Source organism: Podarcis gaigeae, assembly GCF_964106915.1.
Source record: "Podarcis gaigeae genome assembly, chromosome: 6".
NCBI classification, from domain to species: Eukaryota; Metazoa; Chordata; class Lepidosauria; order Squamata; family Lacertidae; genus Podarcis; species Podarcis gaigeae.
The window spans coordinates 34,309,124-34,322,795 of NC_139682.1; the positions used below are offsets into that span (position 1 = coordinate 34,309,124).

The window sequence follows — 13,672 nt, forward strand, 5'->3', positions numbered from 1 at the left end:
TTAAATTAACCTTGGTTTACTGTGTTGTACAATCCGTAAACTGTGGTTATTCTTGGAAAATAGGAAGCTGCTTTATAATGTCAGATGATTTCCTGTCTAGATCAGGTTTAAGGCAGAGATCTTTCCCAGCCCTATCTGGAGATGCTGGGAATTGCATGGGTGGAGATTTTTTAAACCTTTCCCATGCCATAGTGCTGCTGAAACCCCCCACCCAAGTCGCTAGTTGCATCAGAGAGAAGCTTCTGCTGGGACCAATGGCAGCTTTGCTTCTCACACAAATAGCTTTAAGGGGATGGGTGCTAAAGGTTTAAGTCCCTTCCCCCACTTTCTTCAGTCCTGGTCCTGATAGTTGCCGCCTACCCCATGATTGCTGTTCTGAAATAAAAATGCAGAAGGACAAACTACAGTGGTACCTTGGTTTACAACCATAATCCGTTCCGGAGGTCTGGTTGTAAACCAAAACAGGTTGTAACCCAAGGCGCGCTTTTGCCAATGGGGTCTCCCCCACCCCCCTGCCAATTGGTTGTAATCCAAAAAATAAAAAATAAATGGGTTGTAATCCAAAAAAGGGACATGCACTTCCGGGTTTGACGTGGTTGTAATCCAAAATGGTTGTAGTCCAAAGCAGTTGCAAACCAAGGTACCACTGTATACTTGTAATGTGACTTGCATTTTGGTCTTTAGAAAGCTATTGTCTCTCTAGCATCTTGCTGCTTCTATTTTCTGTGTTTCCTCTCCACAAGAGTTCTTCTCCTCATTGTCTAGAGTCTAGACAGTCGAGAGTTTCCTGTAGTCAGCTGTTCTTAAAATAATATCTAGTGTTGTCATTCTCTGCGGACTTCCCTTTTCCCCTGTTGCCCGCAGGTGCTCCCCCAGGCAAAGCAGGGGAGACTGACAAACTGTTCAATGCAACATTCCACCAAGCAAAATGAAATGTCATTGGGCTTTATAGTCTAATGCACAACTCCTGGTTAAGGAGTACTGAGGAGTAATTGGGTCATTGCAGTTGCCCAATATCTAGTACTTCAGTATATTAGAATGTTTGAAAGGCATTGCTAATCTCAGGCCGTTGTTGTTTGTGTAATGGTGTCTCTGTCCATGGCAAAAGACAGGTCTCTGCCCAGAGGAATTTACAGTTTTAAACTTCAGCAGTTGCCAAGGTGGGTGGAGCGGTGGCAGGCAGAGAGGGAAGGAAGGGTGGCTTGCATGAGAGCAAAAGCAGGCAGCTGTATCTAGATTTTGATCCAACTGAGGACAAGAATTAAGGAGTTCAGGCCAAAGGGTTAAATAGGCCAAAGGGTTAAATAGAATCAATTTGCTAAGATTTGTTTCGGTTTCAATTATAGAAAGCTATAAATGTCCTCAGGAGTACATCAGTTTCTCTTATCGTCTGTCTGTTTATCTGATCCTCTGTTCATGGTTGTGAGCATTGCCACATCTTATGGTAGCAAATTGCAGGCTGTAGTTCATGTGATGTGTGAAGAAGCATGTCCTCTTTCCCTTTCTTGAATCTTCCACCTCAGTTTTTAATATAACAATAGAGGAAGAATAACTTCTCCCTCTCCACACTCTTCACACCAAGCAGTCCTCCTTTTTTGGGTCCACTGGTCTGTTCTGCATTGGGGCCAGTGCATGGGAGTTGGTTATTCAAAGGATCTATCTTAAGATGTGACATTAATTTATTGGATTTTTGTTTAGTTTTTGAATTCTGCTTCTAGGGGCCAGAAATCTGTAGTGGTTGTATCAACATCTGCAATGCTTTTTAAAAATATTTGTGATAATGGGTGGTGTACAACTAAGTTATACTCAAAGTAGATCCCCTGAAATAAATGGATTTCACTTACTTAAGTCCATTGATTTCAGTGGGTCTGCTCTGCGTATGATGAACACTGGAAACCACCCCATCTGCTTTAAACATAAATTTTAATTGGTTCCACACTTTAATTATGTACAGCCATGAGGTGTGCCCTCTTAAACTGCATGCTGAAATAATTTCATGTGGTAGGTGACATAATTACTTCATGAACCATTTTAGTGACATCACATGGTCCTGTTTTGGAATACATGTTAACTACCACCATTCTGCTTCCTCCCCTTTTATTTTAAAGGTTTCAGATGAAGATGAAATCCTACCTCACAAGCTCCAGGCTGCACTTGTACAGATCTTAGAAGAGAGAAATGAAATCTTGTCTCGGGAGCGGAATTACACACAAGGTGACTTGGATCAGAAAGATGGTGTACAATGAGTTAAAGAAAATCTTCAAATTTACTTACCCCAATAAACCAGAAGCATTTCTTCTAGGTGTACTTGGGAATGAGTTACCAAAGAAAGCCCACAACCTGTTTTATATGCAGCAATAGCAGCAAGGATAGTAGATGCAAGATACTGGAAACAAAGTGAGACCCCAGGGAAAGAACAATGGCTATACAAACTAATTGAATGTGCAGAGCTTACCAGTATGGCATTTAAAATAAGAAATCAAGATGATAAACAGACGAGGAGTGAGTGGGAGTATCTAGGGGGATACTTCCAAAAAAATTGACCTCAGATATAGATTCCAAATAAGGGGGTACTTCGTGACCAACAGTTGATAATATGAAAGATATGAGAGTATGGAAAATAAGGTGAAGGAATTAAAGTATATGCAGCTAAGCAAGATGTAAAAAGAACTGTCATGGAATGCTGGATGGGAAGTCAAGCAGAGTTATTGTACAGTATAAGAATAGGAAAAAGGTGTAACTGTAAAACTGTAAAACTTAAAAAATAAAATAATCAGGAAATTAGACATCCATGAGAATATGGTGGTGTGGAAATCTCCAGACAACTCCACTGCAAAGTGTTAAAGTGGGGTGGGGGGGAAGTGGTTGGCTGAGGGGAAAGTGTCAGGAAGGGGCTTTAACTCCCCAGGGACGATGGGGAGGAGAGGAGGTTGCAGTGGGGAAATGGTGACTGGGAAAAGCACATGCACAGTGCTTCCCACTTCCAGCAAGCTGCACATGCATCCTACTGTTTGGCAACAGAGAAGTGGTGGTTTGGATTCCCAGACCCACTGCTGCACATCCATGTTGATGATTACCTAGCTCCCCATTAAAAGTGCAGTTATTGTACCCACTGAAGCTGTTGACATCCTGAGCTATGTGCCAAGTTTCATTATCTCTGTTTAAATAGAGATATGTAGGTAGAGATTTAGGCTCTGACGCACCCAATAGGATGCGTGGTCCCTTCATAGCCTTTGGGAGCGAAGTTGAGGTTGATCTCTCCAAAGGTTGAGATGTGACTGCTTTCTGTGCCTTCTGGCAGGTGACGTGACTCTGGACTTGTTGGTATCGGAGGCTTTTGTGCGCTTCTTCGTGGAGATTGTGGGGCACTACTCCCTGCACATGCACGTCACTGAGAAAGGAGAGCGGGTGTTTCAGCGGGATCCCTTCCGGAAGTCCCACACGTCCCGCAATGTGCGCCATTTCCTAGACATCTTCATGGAGACGCAAATGTTCGCTGGTTTCATACAGGATCGAGAGCTACGGAAGAGCGGGGTTAAAGGTGATGCTTGCCAAATCCAGTCCTTTTCTTGTTTTGTGTAGAACAATTGTGCTACTTGCACAAGAATTTAAAACAGCCAAAGGGGAATCCAAGTTGGATTGTTTTTCAATATCTGGAACCTTCTAAAATGTTTTGCTACTGCAGGTAACCAGGACCTGCTTTATCCTCATTTTGGAGGGACACGTTTGTTTTGGATGGCCATTTATTTTCTTGGCCCTACCTATTGCGTATGGTGATTTATAAAAAATGACCCTGTGTTTTGGGAATTTTCAATGAAAATTGATTAAAATAAACCAAGTGAAAATGGTAGAAATGCAGAGCTACTTTGTGCCCGCAGAATGTCCTGTGCTCTTCTTCTGGGATTGCCTTCAGTTGTGAGCCCTTCCAAGGTTCTGAGCTTGAAAACAGTGACACTCCTTTGCTGCCTTCCCCAAAAGCATTCTTTATTTAGTTCTAGGGAAGTCGGGTGAAGGCTTATCCACACTTCCAAGGAGTTGTAGATTAACTTTTAAATGACTTCAAACAATAAAGCTGTCTTAGCTTTACTTTATTAAAGAATTAGACAGGTAGCTGTCAGCATGATGGACAGGAGAGGAAGCCCCTTCCCTTCACTTAAGTTAATACCAGAATTGGAGGTGATGGAAAACCTTCAGACTCTCTTCCAGCTCTTGTACCAGCTGCCTGGGTAGTGCACCGGGAAATAATTAAGAAGCTGAACTTTTCCTTTGCCATGGAGGAGGTAAAGGCTGGAGAACGTGAGAACATCTCTAACCCAGAATAAGAGGCTATAAACAGGATGCCTGGCTGCATCCATGCACTCATCCCTTTTAGGCAATGTACGGGTATTTTCCTTCTTTGGGGCACAGGTGGGCTTTCTCATGTGTAATCTTGTTTGAAACTTCATCCCAAAAGAGAGAGAGAAATGTATGTCTAAGTGATGCTTTCCTTTTTTTCTAGGCTTGTTTGAAGTCCGTGCCTTGGAGTATTTGGAGACCATTCCAGAGTCTGAGCCAAGTGGGATGAACAAAATCCTCCGTAGTCTGGGTAAATAATGCTCAATCTTGTTCTTGGCTGCCGTGGTCGCTTGTAATTTGTGTAACTATGAACTACCAAGGAAACCTTTCAGCCTTGATAATAAGCCTCCTTCTCTGCCTCCATTGCACCCGCAGTGGAGCTTTTCCAAATGGTGAATGGGCTGGTGAGATGTAGCCCTGGGCAGGATGCAACCAATCGCTTGGAAACTTGCTGTGAGAGTTTTACAAAATACTTTCGGGTCAAAATCACCTGTATCCACACCAAACCTAAACACCACAGCTGATGTAGGCCCCGTAGAAGTGTTTAGAGCACCCTCTGGTTAAAATTTGTGCAGATACCATCTCATCCCAAGGTTCATTCTGTACAATGGCTTTTGGTGTGATGGAATCTCCCCTTTGGAACTTCCTCCAGACAAGTGTAATTAATGTTATCTCTTTGGCACTAGCTGAAGGCCTTCGTTTCCCAACAAGCTTTTAAAGTGAAGATTCTTATCTCAGCCTGTTTATATATTGGATTTAAATTGTTTCTATGTACGTTTCGTTGCTGACATTTTTATGGCTGACTGCTTCGTTGTGTTTCATGGGAAGCAATTAATGAACGCAGTGAAATAGGCATGCCCATGCATGTCTCAACCTTACCATTTTTCTTTATTTTATGCTTTTCCTTTTAGGTAGCAAAATGAAATTTCTGCAAAAGAAGTGAGAAGAAGCTGAGTGCAAAATTGCTGCTAAGAGTGGTTTCAAGTTCTCGCCTGGCTGTCAGAAGGGGGCGCCACATTGCCTGTTGCTGCAGCGTCAGATGGGATGACTCGAATTCAAGCTCAGATACCCTTCAAATAATTGGAAGAAAGGGCAACAGATCTGGGTGGAATTCTCAAATCTTTGCTGTGCCCAGTCCAACGGGACTATTACTGGGAGAAACTAGGCTTCTGTGTCTTTGTAGGATTGGTCTACAAAGGAGAATCCAATTAGCTGTGTGAACTATCCCTGTTTATGCTGCTTGGCCTGAAGAGACTTCCTACGCCCTCCTGTTTTTATAAATGACTCCTGCTCAAAGTAGCCCTGAGGGCTAAGCTGATACCTTTTAATAAGAGGAATGAACCAGAAATTTAAAAAAAACAAAAACAAATTCAGGAACTGACCTATGGCAATACTGCACTGCAGAGATTCTCTGCACCTGGAAACTTCCTCTAAAACTGGAAAGGCAAACCTGTACTCTAGGGCCTGTTCATCCATCTTCCTGTTACGTCCTCTGTTACTGGTCCAGGTTTAGCCACATTCTCTTACTAACTATTGGCTTTACTTATGTCTTTCAAAGCTTTCTGTTTTTCAAATACTGAAAGCAAGACAAGAACACCCACTTCTTTGTTTGTTCTGTTGGTTTTTATACTGCAAACTTCAACCTGCTGCAAATATACAACTTCTGTGCCTTTTTGCAGACCTGCTTTTGCTACATCAGGGGATATACCTCAGTCAAGACTGGTGTTTACTGGCCAGGAAAATGCTGTTTAAACCCAATTTGGGAATATGAAGACTTTTTAAAAAAACAAAAACAAAATCAAAAAGTGGAATTTAAAATGAGTTTGTTTTGGTTTGATACAGAACTATTGTAAAAGAAAAGTGAGTTTCTTACCATTGCATTTTGTTGTGAAATGGGTGGGATAGAAATGGGTTCTTCCCTGAAAAGCATTGCTCTAATATACCACAGCTGAACATTCATCAAAAACATTTTCTTCCTCATCTACACCAAGGCCTGTTGTTATCTGCTTTTAGGGAACCCTTATTCCTCCTGGTAGCCTGCACACTATTTCCAATAGCTGTTGAGAGTGTAAAGGCAAATACCTGTGTCACTTACCTAATCAACTATGGCACAGCATGTCATTTTCTTATTGGACCAGCCTTGTATTTAAGGCTTGGCAGGCAGGCTGGCAAAGCAGGAACTGAGCACCCTGTCCCTCTTTTGAGCCCAGCATAGAAACTAAGCAGGTTGCTAGAGGAGGGAAAGTCCCCTCCTCCATGCCCAGCATAGAAATGCTGCTTCCCATCCTTTTGCCAGCCCCCAGTAGACTATTAACTTTTTGGGGGGTGGGGTGGGGCTGGCAACTTTGGAGGGCTTATTTACAAGGCAGTATTAGACTACTCCAATTACTCTTGCCTCTGTGGACCTGTTGGATGTAGCCAAAAACTACACTCCAGTGGTGCTTTACCATATGTTTACATGTAGGAAATAGACTCAGGATTAATGCATGGGACTGTTGTACAGCCTTGGAATCATAACAAATGATCACACGAGGAATTCCTTTGACGTACAGAGAGCTGATGTACCAAATTGCCTTTTCTCTGCCTTACAGTCTGATTGACCTCTGGATTTGAGTGAAACGTGAATTTCAGGTCTTCATGGTTTATATATGCTTGTATCTGAAAGGTGCTCCTTTCACTGGGGACAGTTCCTGATATTTTTTTTCTGTGCCAAAAACATGAAGACAAAACGTCAAATGTATATATGAGGATAACATCAGAGAACCTTTTACATTTAATCCTGAGTTGGTCGTACAAGGCCAACAGTCCATCCCATATTTGTTTACTCAGAAGTAAGTCCTTCAACATTCAGTGGGATTTGCTCCTTAGAAAGCATTTGGGATTTCAGCCTAAGGCTAAAATCCTATGTGCACCAATTTGGGAGCAAGTAAATCTCAGGGATGTGCGTACCTCTGAGTAATCATGCACAGAATAACGTTGTAATAAGTGGGTCCCAAACACAAAGGAAGTGATTTTGTTCAGTTTCTGTTCTCACGTGTTTTAGAACCATTGCTGTGATTCTGTTTCGAATCTCTCATGCTTCCACCCTTACAGAACTAGATTCTTGATGAGAAGAAGCGGATCTGGTCATTGATTTTGTGGGAGCTTTTCAGCACTTAAGACTATTGCACTTGATCAGAAGACCAGGAAGAAGAGTTCACCTGTGATTCTGTTATTCATATCAACATTTGGGTTACTTGAGCCCTCAGGGTATGAAACCCACTTTAATAATTCCTGTTGCATACTCCTGGATGGGAAACCTGCATCTTTCCCTCATCTCCATAAAAACACTTTCCTTCAGACCTTGCGTCCTTCTTCTCAGTGGTTGTCTCTCTCCTGTGTAGCACCTTTGTGTGTTTTTGCAGCCAGTTTGCTCATTCTGGATAAAGCCATATTTTGTGGTGTTTAGATGAAACCAAAACTATATGTACAGTTACAGATATGTAATAAACCAAGTTCTTTAAGGAACTGGTTCAAATAAAATATGCTGTGTTTTTGTGTATCGGATCATCTCTTTTTCCTGTCTGTCAATGATAACAACACCATCTGTGCTCTATGCATGTCTAGTTTTTCCAGAAAGACTGAGCTCTTAAAGTCAGAGGGATGCGTTGTGCCCTTGCCAGAAGTAGAACTTTAACACTGTAAACGGAAGGGCCTGGATGCAGGTCTGGAAGGTACAGCTTGTACAGAATATTGTAGTGTGTTTATCTGCTAAGAAGTACTGGTTACCAGAAGTGCACCACCCCAATATGACATCACTGAACCTGCTGCCTTGTATAGCTTTATAGACAACAATTCTAGGAGTGGAGAAAGACTGATGCTCAGTGGAACGTAAAAAGCTATCTTATACAGAGTCAGATCACTGCTGTGTCTAGCTCAGTATTTTCTACACTGACAAGCACTGGCTCTCCACAGTTTTAGACCGTGGACATTTCCAGTCCTATTGTGAGATACTGGGGATGAACCTGGGCCTTTCTGTAAGACAGATACTCTATCACTGAGCTACAATGGTAAACAACATGCTTTGCAATCATTTGCCTCTCCAGATAGGGCTGGGAAAGACCCTCTCTGAAGTCCTGGGGAGCTTTCGTTAGGACTGTTGAGCTTGATGGGTCAGTGGCAGTGGCATAGCATGGGTTTCCAGAGCCCACGCAATGGAATGGGAGGAGGGGAAACAGACGGAGTACACATGCACATTCAACTGCCTAACAGAGATAAGAAAATAAGAGTCATTTCGTTGTCTGGAGTGGTCACTTCCTGGTTTATATGGAGCTGTTTTCAATGGAGGCCAGCAACAAGCGGTTTTCCATACTCATCTGTAAGCAGATCATGTAGCACAGAATCCTTTGCAGACCAGTTCTCAGAACCACTTATGGCTCTAGCGGTGCTGGGTGCCCACTAGTTTCCACACAGCAACAGCTTCTTGCTCCTATCATTTAACTCCAGCCTATGACTGCTTCGCTCCTTCCCTCATGGGTTGTAACGGGATAAGGAAATGGACCCTGTGACCCTGGTCAGTGGAGAATTGGTATTGAACAGTGTGAAGTAGAAAAAACACCGTTAACACGTAATACATTTTGCTTAAAAGGGACACCATTTTTGGAAAAAGTTACAGGTTTGTGCAGTGAAAAATATGTCTGTCGTTAAAACAATAATACCATATAGAGAACTTGCGCAGTCCACTGCACTGTGGCAACAGATTAAACCGGATTGGTGTGTGCGCTGGGGAAGTGGGCCTGAAAGGAAGGAAAAATAAAAATCCCAGCCGCTGGGGACACCATTTATGCTGTGGGCAGGTGTAAGAGGGTAAATAACCCATTAACCAGAGGCCTTGGAAAGGAGAACGTGTGTATGTATGGTATGTAGTGTTACTCTCCAGCACTGAAAAAGATACACCGCTTGAATCACTGTTCTTGTTTGCATTAATCTGTCTGTTATTTCGGTGCCGCTGCTCCTGCTGTTCCTTACGCCGCCCTGCAGGGGGAGCAGCAGCAGCAGCATGACTTGCCGGGCCGTGTAGCCGAACACGCGCAGGCGCCGGGAGCCGCGAGGGGATTCCTTTCGCGCCGGAGAGCTTAATTTGCGCAGCCGCAGTGGCACAAGTGGATGTCGGGGAGACGGCGGCCGCGCAATCTTAACGCGACGGAAGTTTGAGGCGCGCGTGCGGGCGGTCGGGCGCTGGGAGCTGCGGCATGTCGGGTCCGGGCTTGGTGGCCGGCGAAGTCGCCGTGGACGCCCTGCCCTATTTCGACCAAGGTTACGAGGCGCCGGGCGTGCGGGAGGCGGTGAGTGGGGCGGGGGACAGCGGGTGTGGGGGCGAGGACGCCGGATGTTCCCTGCGTCCCTCTGACTGCGTGTCTCCCGCTTCGCTCGTTTGTCTCCCCTCAGGCCGCGGCGCTGGTGGAGGAGGAGACGCGGCGCTACCGGCCCACCAAGAACTACCTGAGCTACCTGACGGCGCCCGACTACAGCGCTTTCGAGGTGAGGAAGGCGCCCGCCGGGCTCAAGCGTACTCGTCAGGGCCGGGTTTACGTATAAGCTAAACAAGCTATAGCTTAGGGCCCCACTTTCTTTGGGATCCCCCAAAAATTTAAAGGAAAAACACAACTGGATGTACATTTCTAAAATATAAAGTAAAAAAAAAACCGCACAAATAAAACCTACATACAGCAACAGTGGTTTGTGTTGTGTAGGCTCCTATGATGTAAGTAATTGTATTTCAGTTCAACAATTACTTTAATAAAATATTTTTTTATGTGCAAATGGCTTTAGGTCCAAAAATTACCATATAGCATATGTTCAACACAAAAAACTGTCAAAACAAAAAAAATTCCTTCCAGTAGCACCTTAAAGACCAACTAAGTTAGTTCTTGGTATGAGCTTTCATGTGCTTGTATTTGCAGTGTAGCAAGATTCCCTGAAATCCACCGCAGAAATCCCGCCCCCCCCCCCCGAAATTTAACTTATGGTCAAGAGGTTGAAGACGCACCTCTTGGTTTTTGGAATTGTCTCAGTAGGCAATAGTTTGAAGTGCTTGTTGTTTTTGGTTTACATGTGTAGCCAGTTTATAAAATATCCAAGGTTGTTTACAATAATTAAAAATACACAATAAAAAAGCAGTTTAAGGATGTTAATCTAGAAAAGTTATTTAAAATATTTAAGAAATTTCTAGGCTGCCTTTTAGGGTTAGAACATTGCAAAGTTCTTTTTACTTTATTGAAAGTAAATATATATATATATATTAAAATACCTTAATAAACCAGTTAACTGAAGTCTGGCAGCAATAAAGTTACGGGTAAAAATAAGCCAACGTTCAACTTCAAAAGTAGTTAGCTGTATTTCCAACAAATGTAAGACAGATTTTCCTGCCTGTCTCAAAGTGAGCAATGAATATTTTATAGAAATCAAGCCGCTAGAGGGCACTGCCATAACTATTTTGTATTGTAGGGACCCAAAACCAAAAACTTCTAAAGTAACAGCTTCACCTGAGTTACTAGTTTTAAATATAAACATGAAATCACCTCTGGTTTCAGTTAACCTGAATACATTTTAAGGTAGCAGTACTTTATTGGATACTTAAAATAAAAGTAGAACTCTAATTGTGGGGCCTGATTTTGATTACTGCGATATAGTTCCATCCTAAAAAATGTGCAAGGATAAGTATGTTTTGCTTCAAGAGAAATTGGAGTAAAAGTGTTGTTTTTCTCAAAACATGAAAGATGCAAAAATAGAAAAAGATTCTCAATGTTTAGGGGGAAGTGAATGGAGAACATTATATTACAGTGGTGCCCCGCAAGACGAACGCCTCGCAAGACGAAAAACCCGCTAGACGAAAGGGTTTTCCGTTTTGGAGGCGCTTCGCAAAACGAATTTCCCTATGGGCTTGCTTCGCAAGAAGAAAGCCCATAGGGAAATCTCCGGGGACCTCTTTTAAATGCTAGCGGTGGGGAGCAAAGCCTTTCCCCCCCCTCCGGCCTTCAGAAGAGGTCCAGGAAGGCCGGCGGGGGCCGAAAGGCTTTGCTCCCCACCGCCAGCATTTTAAAAGTCCGGGATAGCAGGGAAGCGCTTCCCGCTATCCTGGATGGCTTTTGAAGGCAGGCGGGGGGGAGCAAAGACTTTTGCCCCCCCGCCCGCCTTCAGAAGAGGTCCTGGACCTCTTCTGAAGGCCAGCGGGGGGCAAAAATCTTTGCTCCCCCCCGCCTGCCTTCAAAAGCCGTCCGGAGGCTTTTAAATCGCCCCGGGACAGTCCCGGGGCGATTTAAAAGCCCCCGGGAAGGCAGGCAGGGGGGACAAAGACTTTTGCCCCCCGCCCGCCTTCGGAAGAGGTCCTGGACCTCTTCCGAAGGCTGGCGGGGGGCAAAAGACTTTGCTCCCCCCTGCCTGCCTTCCCGGGAGAGCGGAGAAACGCAGCGCTGCGTTTCTCCGCTCTCCCGGGAAGGCAGGCGGGGGGGGAAGCAAAGACTTTCACCCCCCCCGCCGGCCTTCAGAAGAGGTCGGGGGACAGACTGTCCCCGGACCTGGTCTGAAGGCGGTTTCCATAGGAACGCATTAATTGATTTTTAATGCATTCCTATGGGAAACCGTGCTTCGCAAGACGAAAAACTCGCAAGACGAAAAGACTTGCGGAATGAATTAATTTCGTCTTGCGAGGCACCACTGTACATAGATTTTTGCAATGTTCAAGATACATTACCTTGGGAATCTTTATATTTTCAGTTGTTCTGTAAGGCAGGATAGTATATTATCTCTTTATTGTAAATGGCAGAGACTGAGAGAAAAGTGGCTTGCTTAAAGTCACATTGTGACTTTCTGGACTAGGTAAAACTTGAACTGAGAGCTCCCTAATTTTTAAGTCCTAGCAGTGCTTTGAAAAATACTATTTGTTGCCAAAGCCTGAGCTGAGCCCTAGAATACATGAAGTACCCTGAATATGTTCAGGAGTTCCAGGGACAAAGGGGACCTCTCTTAGGACAAAGTGATTTTTTTGGTGTTGGGTTGAGGTCTAGATCTTTGTTTCTTACACGTGATCATATTTAGAATTTTCAGGTTATCGTCTTCCGGACTGCAAGTAATTCTTCTTGTGTTTTATAGACTGAAATAATGCGGAATGAATTTGAACGCCTAGCAGCCCGACAGCCCATAGAACTGTTGAGCATGAAAAGGTAACTCAGAGACCTTCTGTGGAGTGTACCATCTATGCGAAGTCATAATCTAGAAAGAGCTAAGGTTTGGATGGAAGATTCTGAAAAGTATTAAAATGTGATGTTCTAGTTCTTTCCTCAGGGTGGCAGGCATACTCTGTTGGAACAATAGCCAGTGGTCTGTCATGTCTTCAAGGAATTTGTAGGTCTGTTTGTGGAATTATAATTCAGCATTTTAGCAAAAGAGATTAAGTTTCTTCATGCTGATAGCATTGGAGAAAGCAGACATTGGGTCATACTTCTGCAAATAGGACTACATGTGCCTGAAACTAGTCAAATGAACCAAAATTGTTGTGCTCCCCAGGTATTTTAAATTTGTTGTTGTTTAGTCGTTTAGTCGTGTCCGACTCTTCGTGACCCCATGGACCAGAGAACGCCAGGCACCTCTGTCCTCCACTGCCTCCCGCAGTTTGGTCAAACTCATGCTGGTAACCTCGAAAACACTATCCAACCATCTCGTCCTCTGCCGTCCCCTTCTCCTTGTGCCCTCCATCTTTCCCAACATCAGGGTCTTTTCCAGGGAGTCTTCTCTTCTCATGAGGTGGCCAAAGTACTGGAGCCTCAGCTTCACAATCTGTCCTTCCAGTGAGCACTCAGGGTTGTTAAATAAGTTAAATAGCCTTTAGCATTTATTGAGCTATTGAATGCTGTTGATACACATCTATTTCACTGATAAAAATTAGTCATGGACATGATCAGTGCAATGACCTTCTTAAACTTCAAACCATTTAAACTGTTGTTCCTGAACTGTAATTTCTCTTGTTTTCTTCACAGATATGAGTTGCCTGCACCATCCTCTGGGCAGAAGAATGACATCACAGCATGGCAAGAATGTGTTAATAACTCAATGGCTCAGCTGGAGCACCAGGCAGTCCGAATTGAGAATTTGGAGTTGATGTCTCAATATGGCTGCAATGCCTGGAAAGTGTATAATGAGTAAGATATTTGTGTCTCCTTCAAGACAATTCTTAAAAAGGGCTAGCTGAAAGGCTTTATAATTTTGTTTAGTTGTGAAATGCTTCCAAAGTGATAACTGAAAACCTTTTAAAAAGTCAGTCTTGAAGTCCATGGAATGCTGTCTTTCCTGCTACTGAGAA

At 43.7% G+C, this 13,672-nt stretch overlaps 2 protein-coding genes across 3 annotated transcripts in view; both read left to right on the top strand.

Annotated features, from left to right (window-relative positions):
• The window catches only part of DENND2C (DENN domain containing 2C), a 55,232-nt gene extending 47,356 nt beyond the window's left edge, over positions 1-7,876 (top strand). The window contains exons 16-19 of the mRNA XM_083746001.1: positions 2,109-2,214; positions 3,302-3,541; positions 4,499-4,585; positions 5,247-7,876. Of these exons, the coding sequence (XP_083602127.1) occupies positions 2,109-2,214; positions 3,302-3,541; positions 4,499-4,585; positions 5,247-5,278 (465 nt within the window). The 3' untranslated portion in view covers positions 5,279-7,876. The remainder of the gene's footprint in view (positions 1-2,108; positions 2,215-3,301; positions 3,542-4,498; positions 4,586-5,246) is intronic.
• Positions 7,877-9,463: 1,587 nt separating this feature from the next.
• Positions 9,464-13,672, top strand: part of BCAS2 (BCAS2 pre-mRNA processing factor) — a 178,469-nt gene continuing 174,260 nt past the window's right edge. The window contains exons 1-4 of one of the 2 annotated variants that reach the window (XM_083746066.1): positions 9,464-9,659; positions 9,763-9,855; positions 12,466-12,536; positions 13,350-13,511. In XM_083746066.1, the coding sequence (XP_083602192.1) occupies positions 9,567-9,659; positions 9,763-9,855; positions 12,466-12,536; positions 13,350-13,511 (419 nt within the window). In that variant the 5' untranslated portion in view covers positions 9,464-9,566. The remainder of the gene's footprint in view (positions 9,660-9,762; positions 9,856-12,465; positions 12,537-13,349; positions 13,512-13,672) is intronic. The other variant, XR_014566058.1, reaches the window with a different exon arrangement.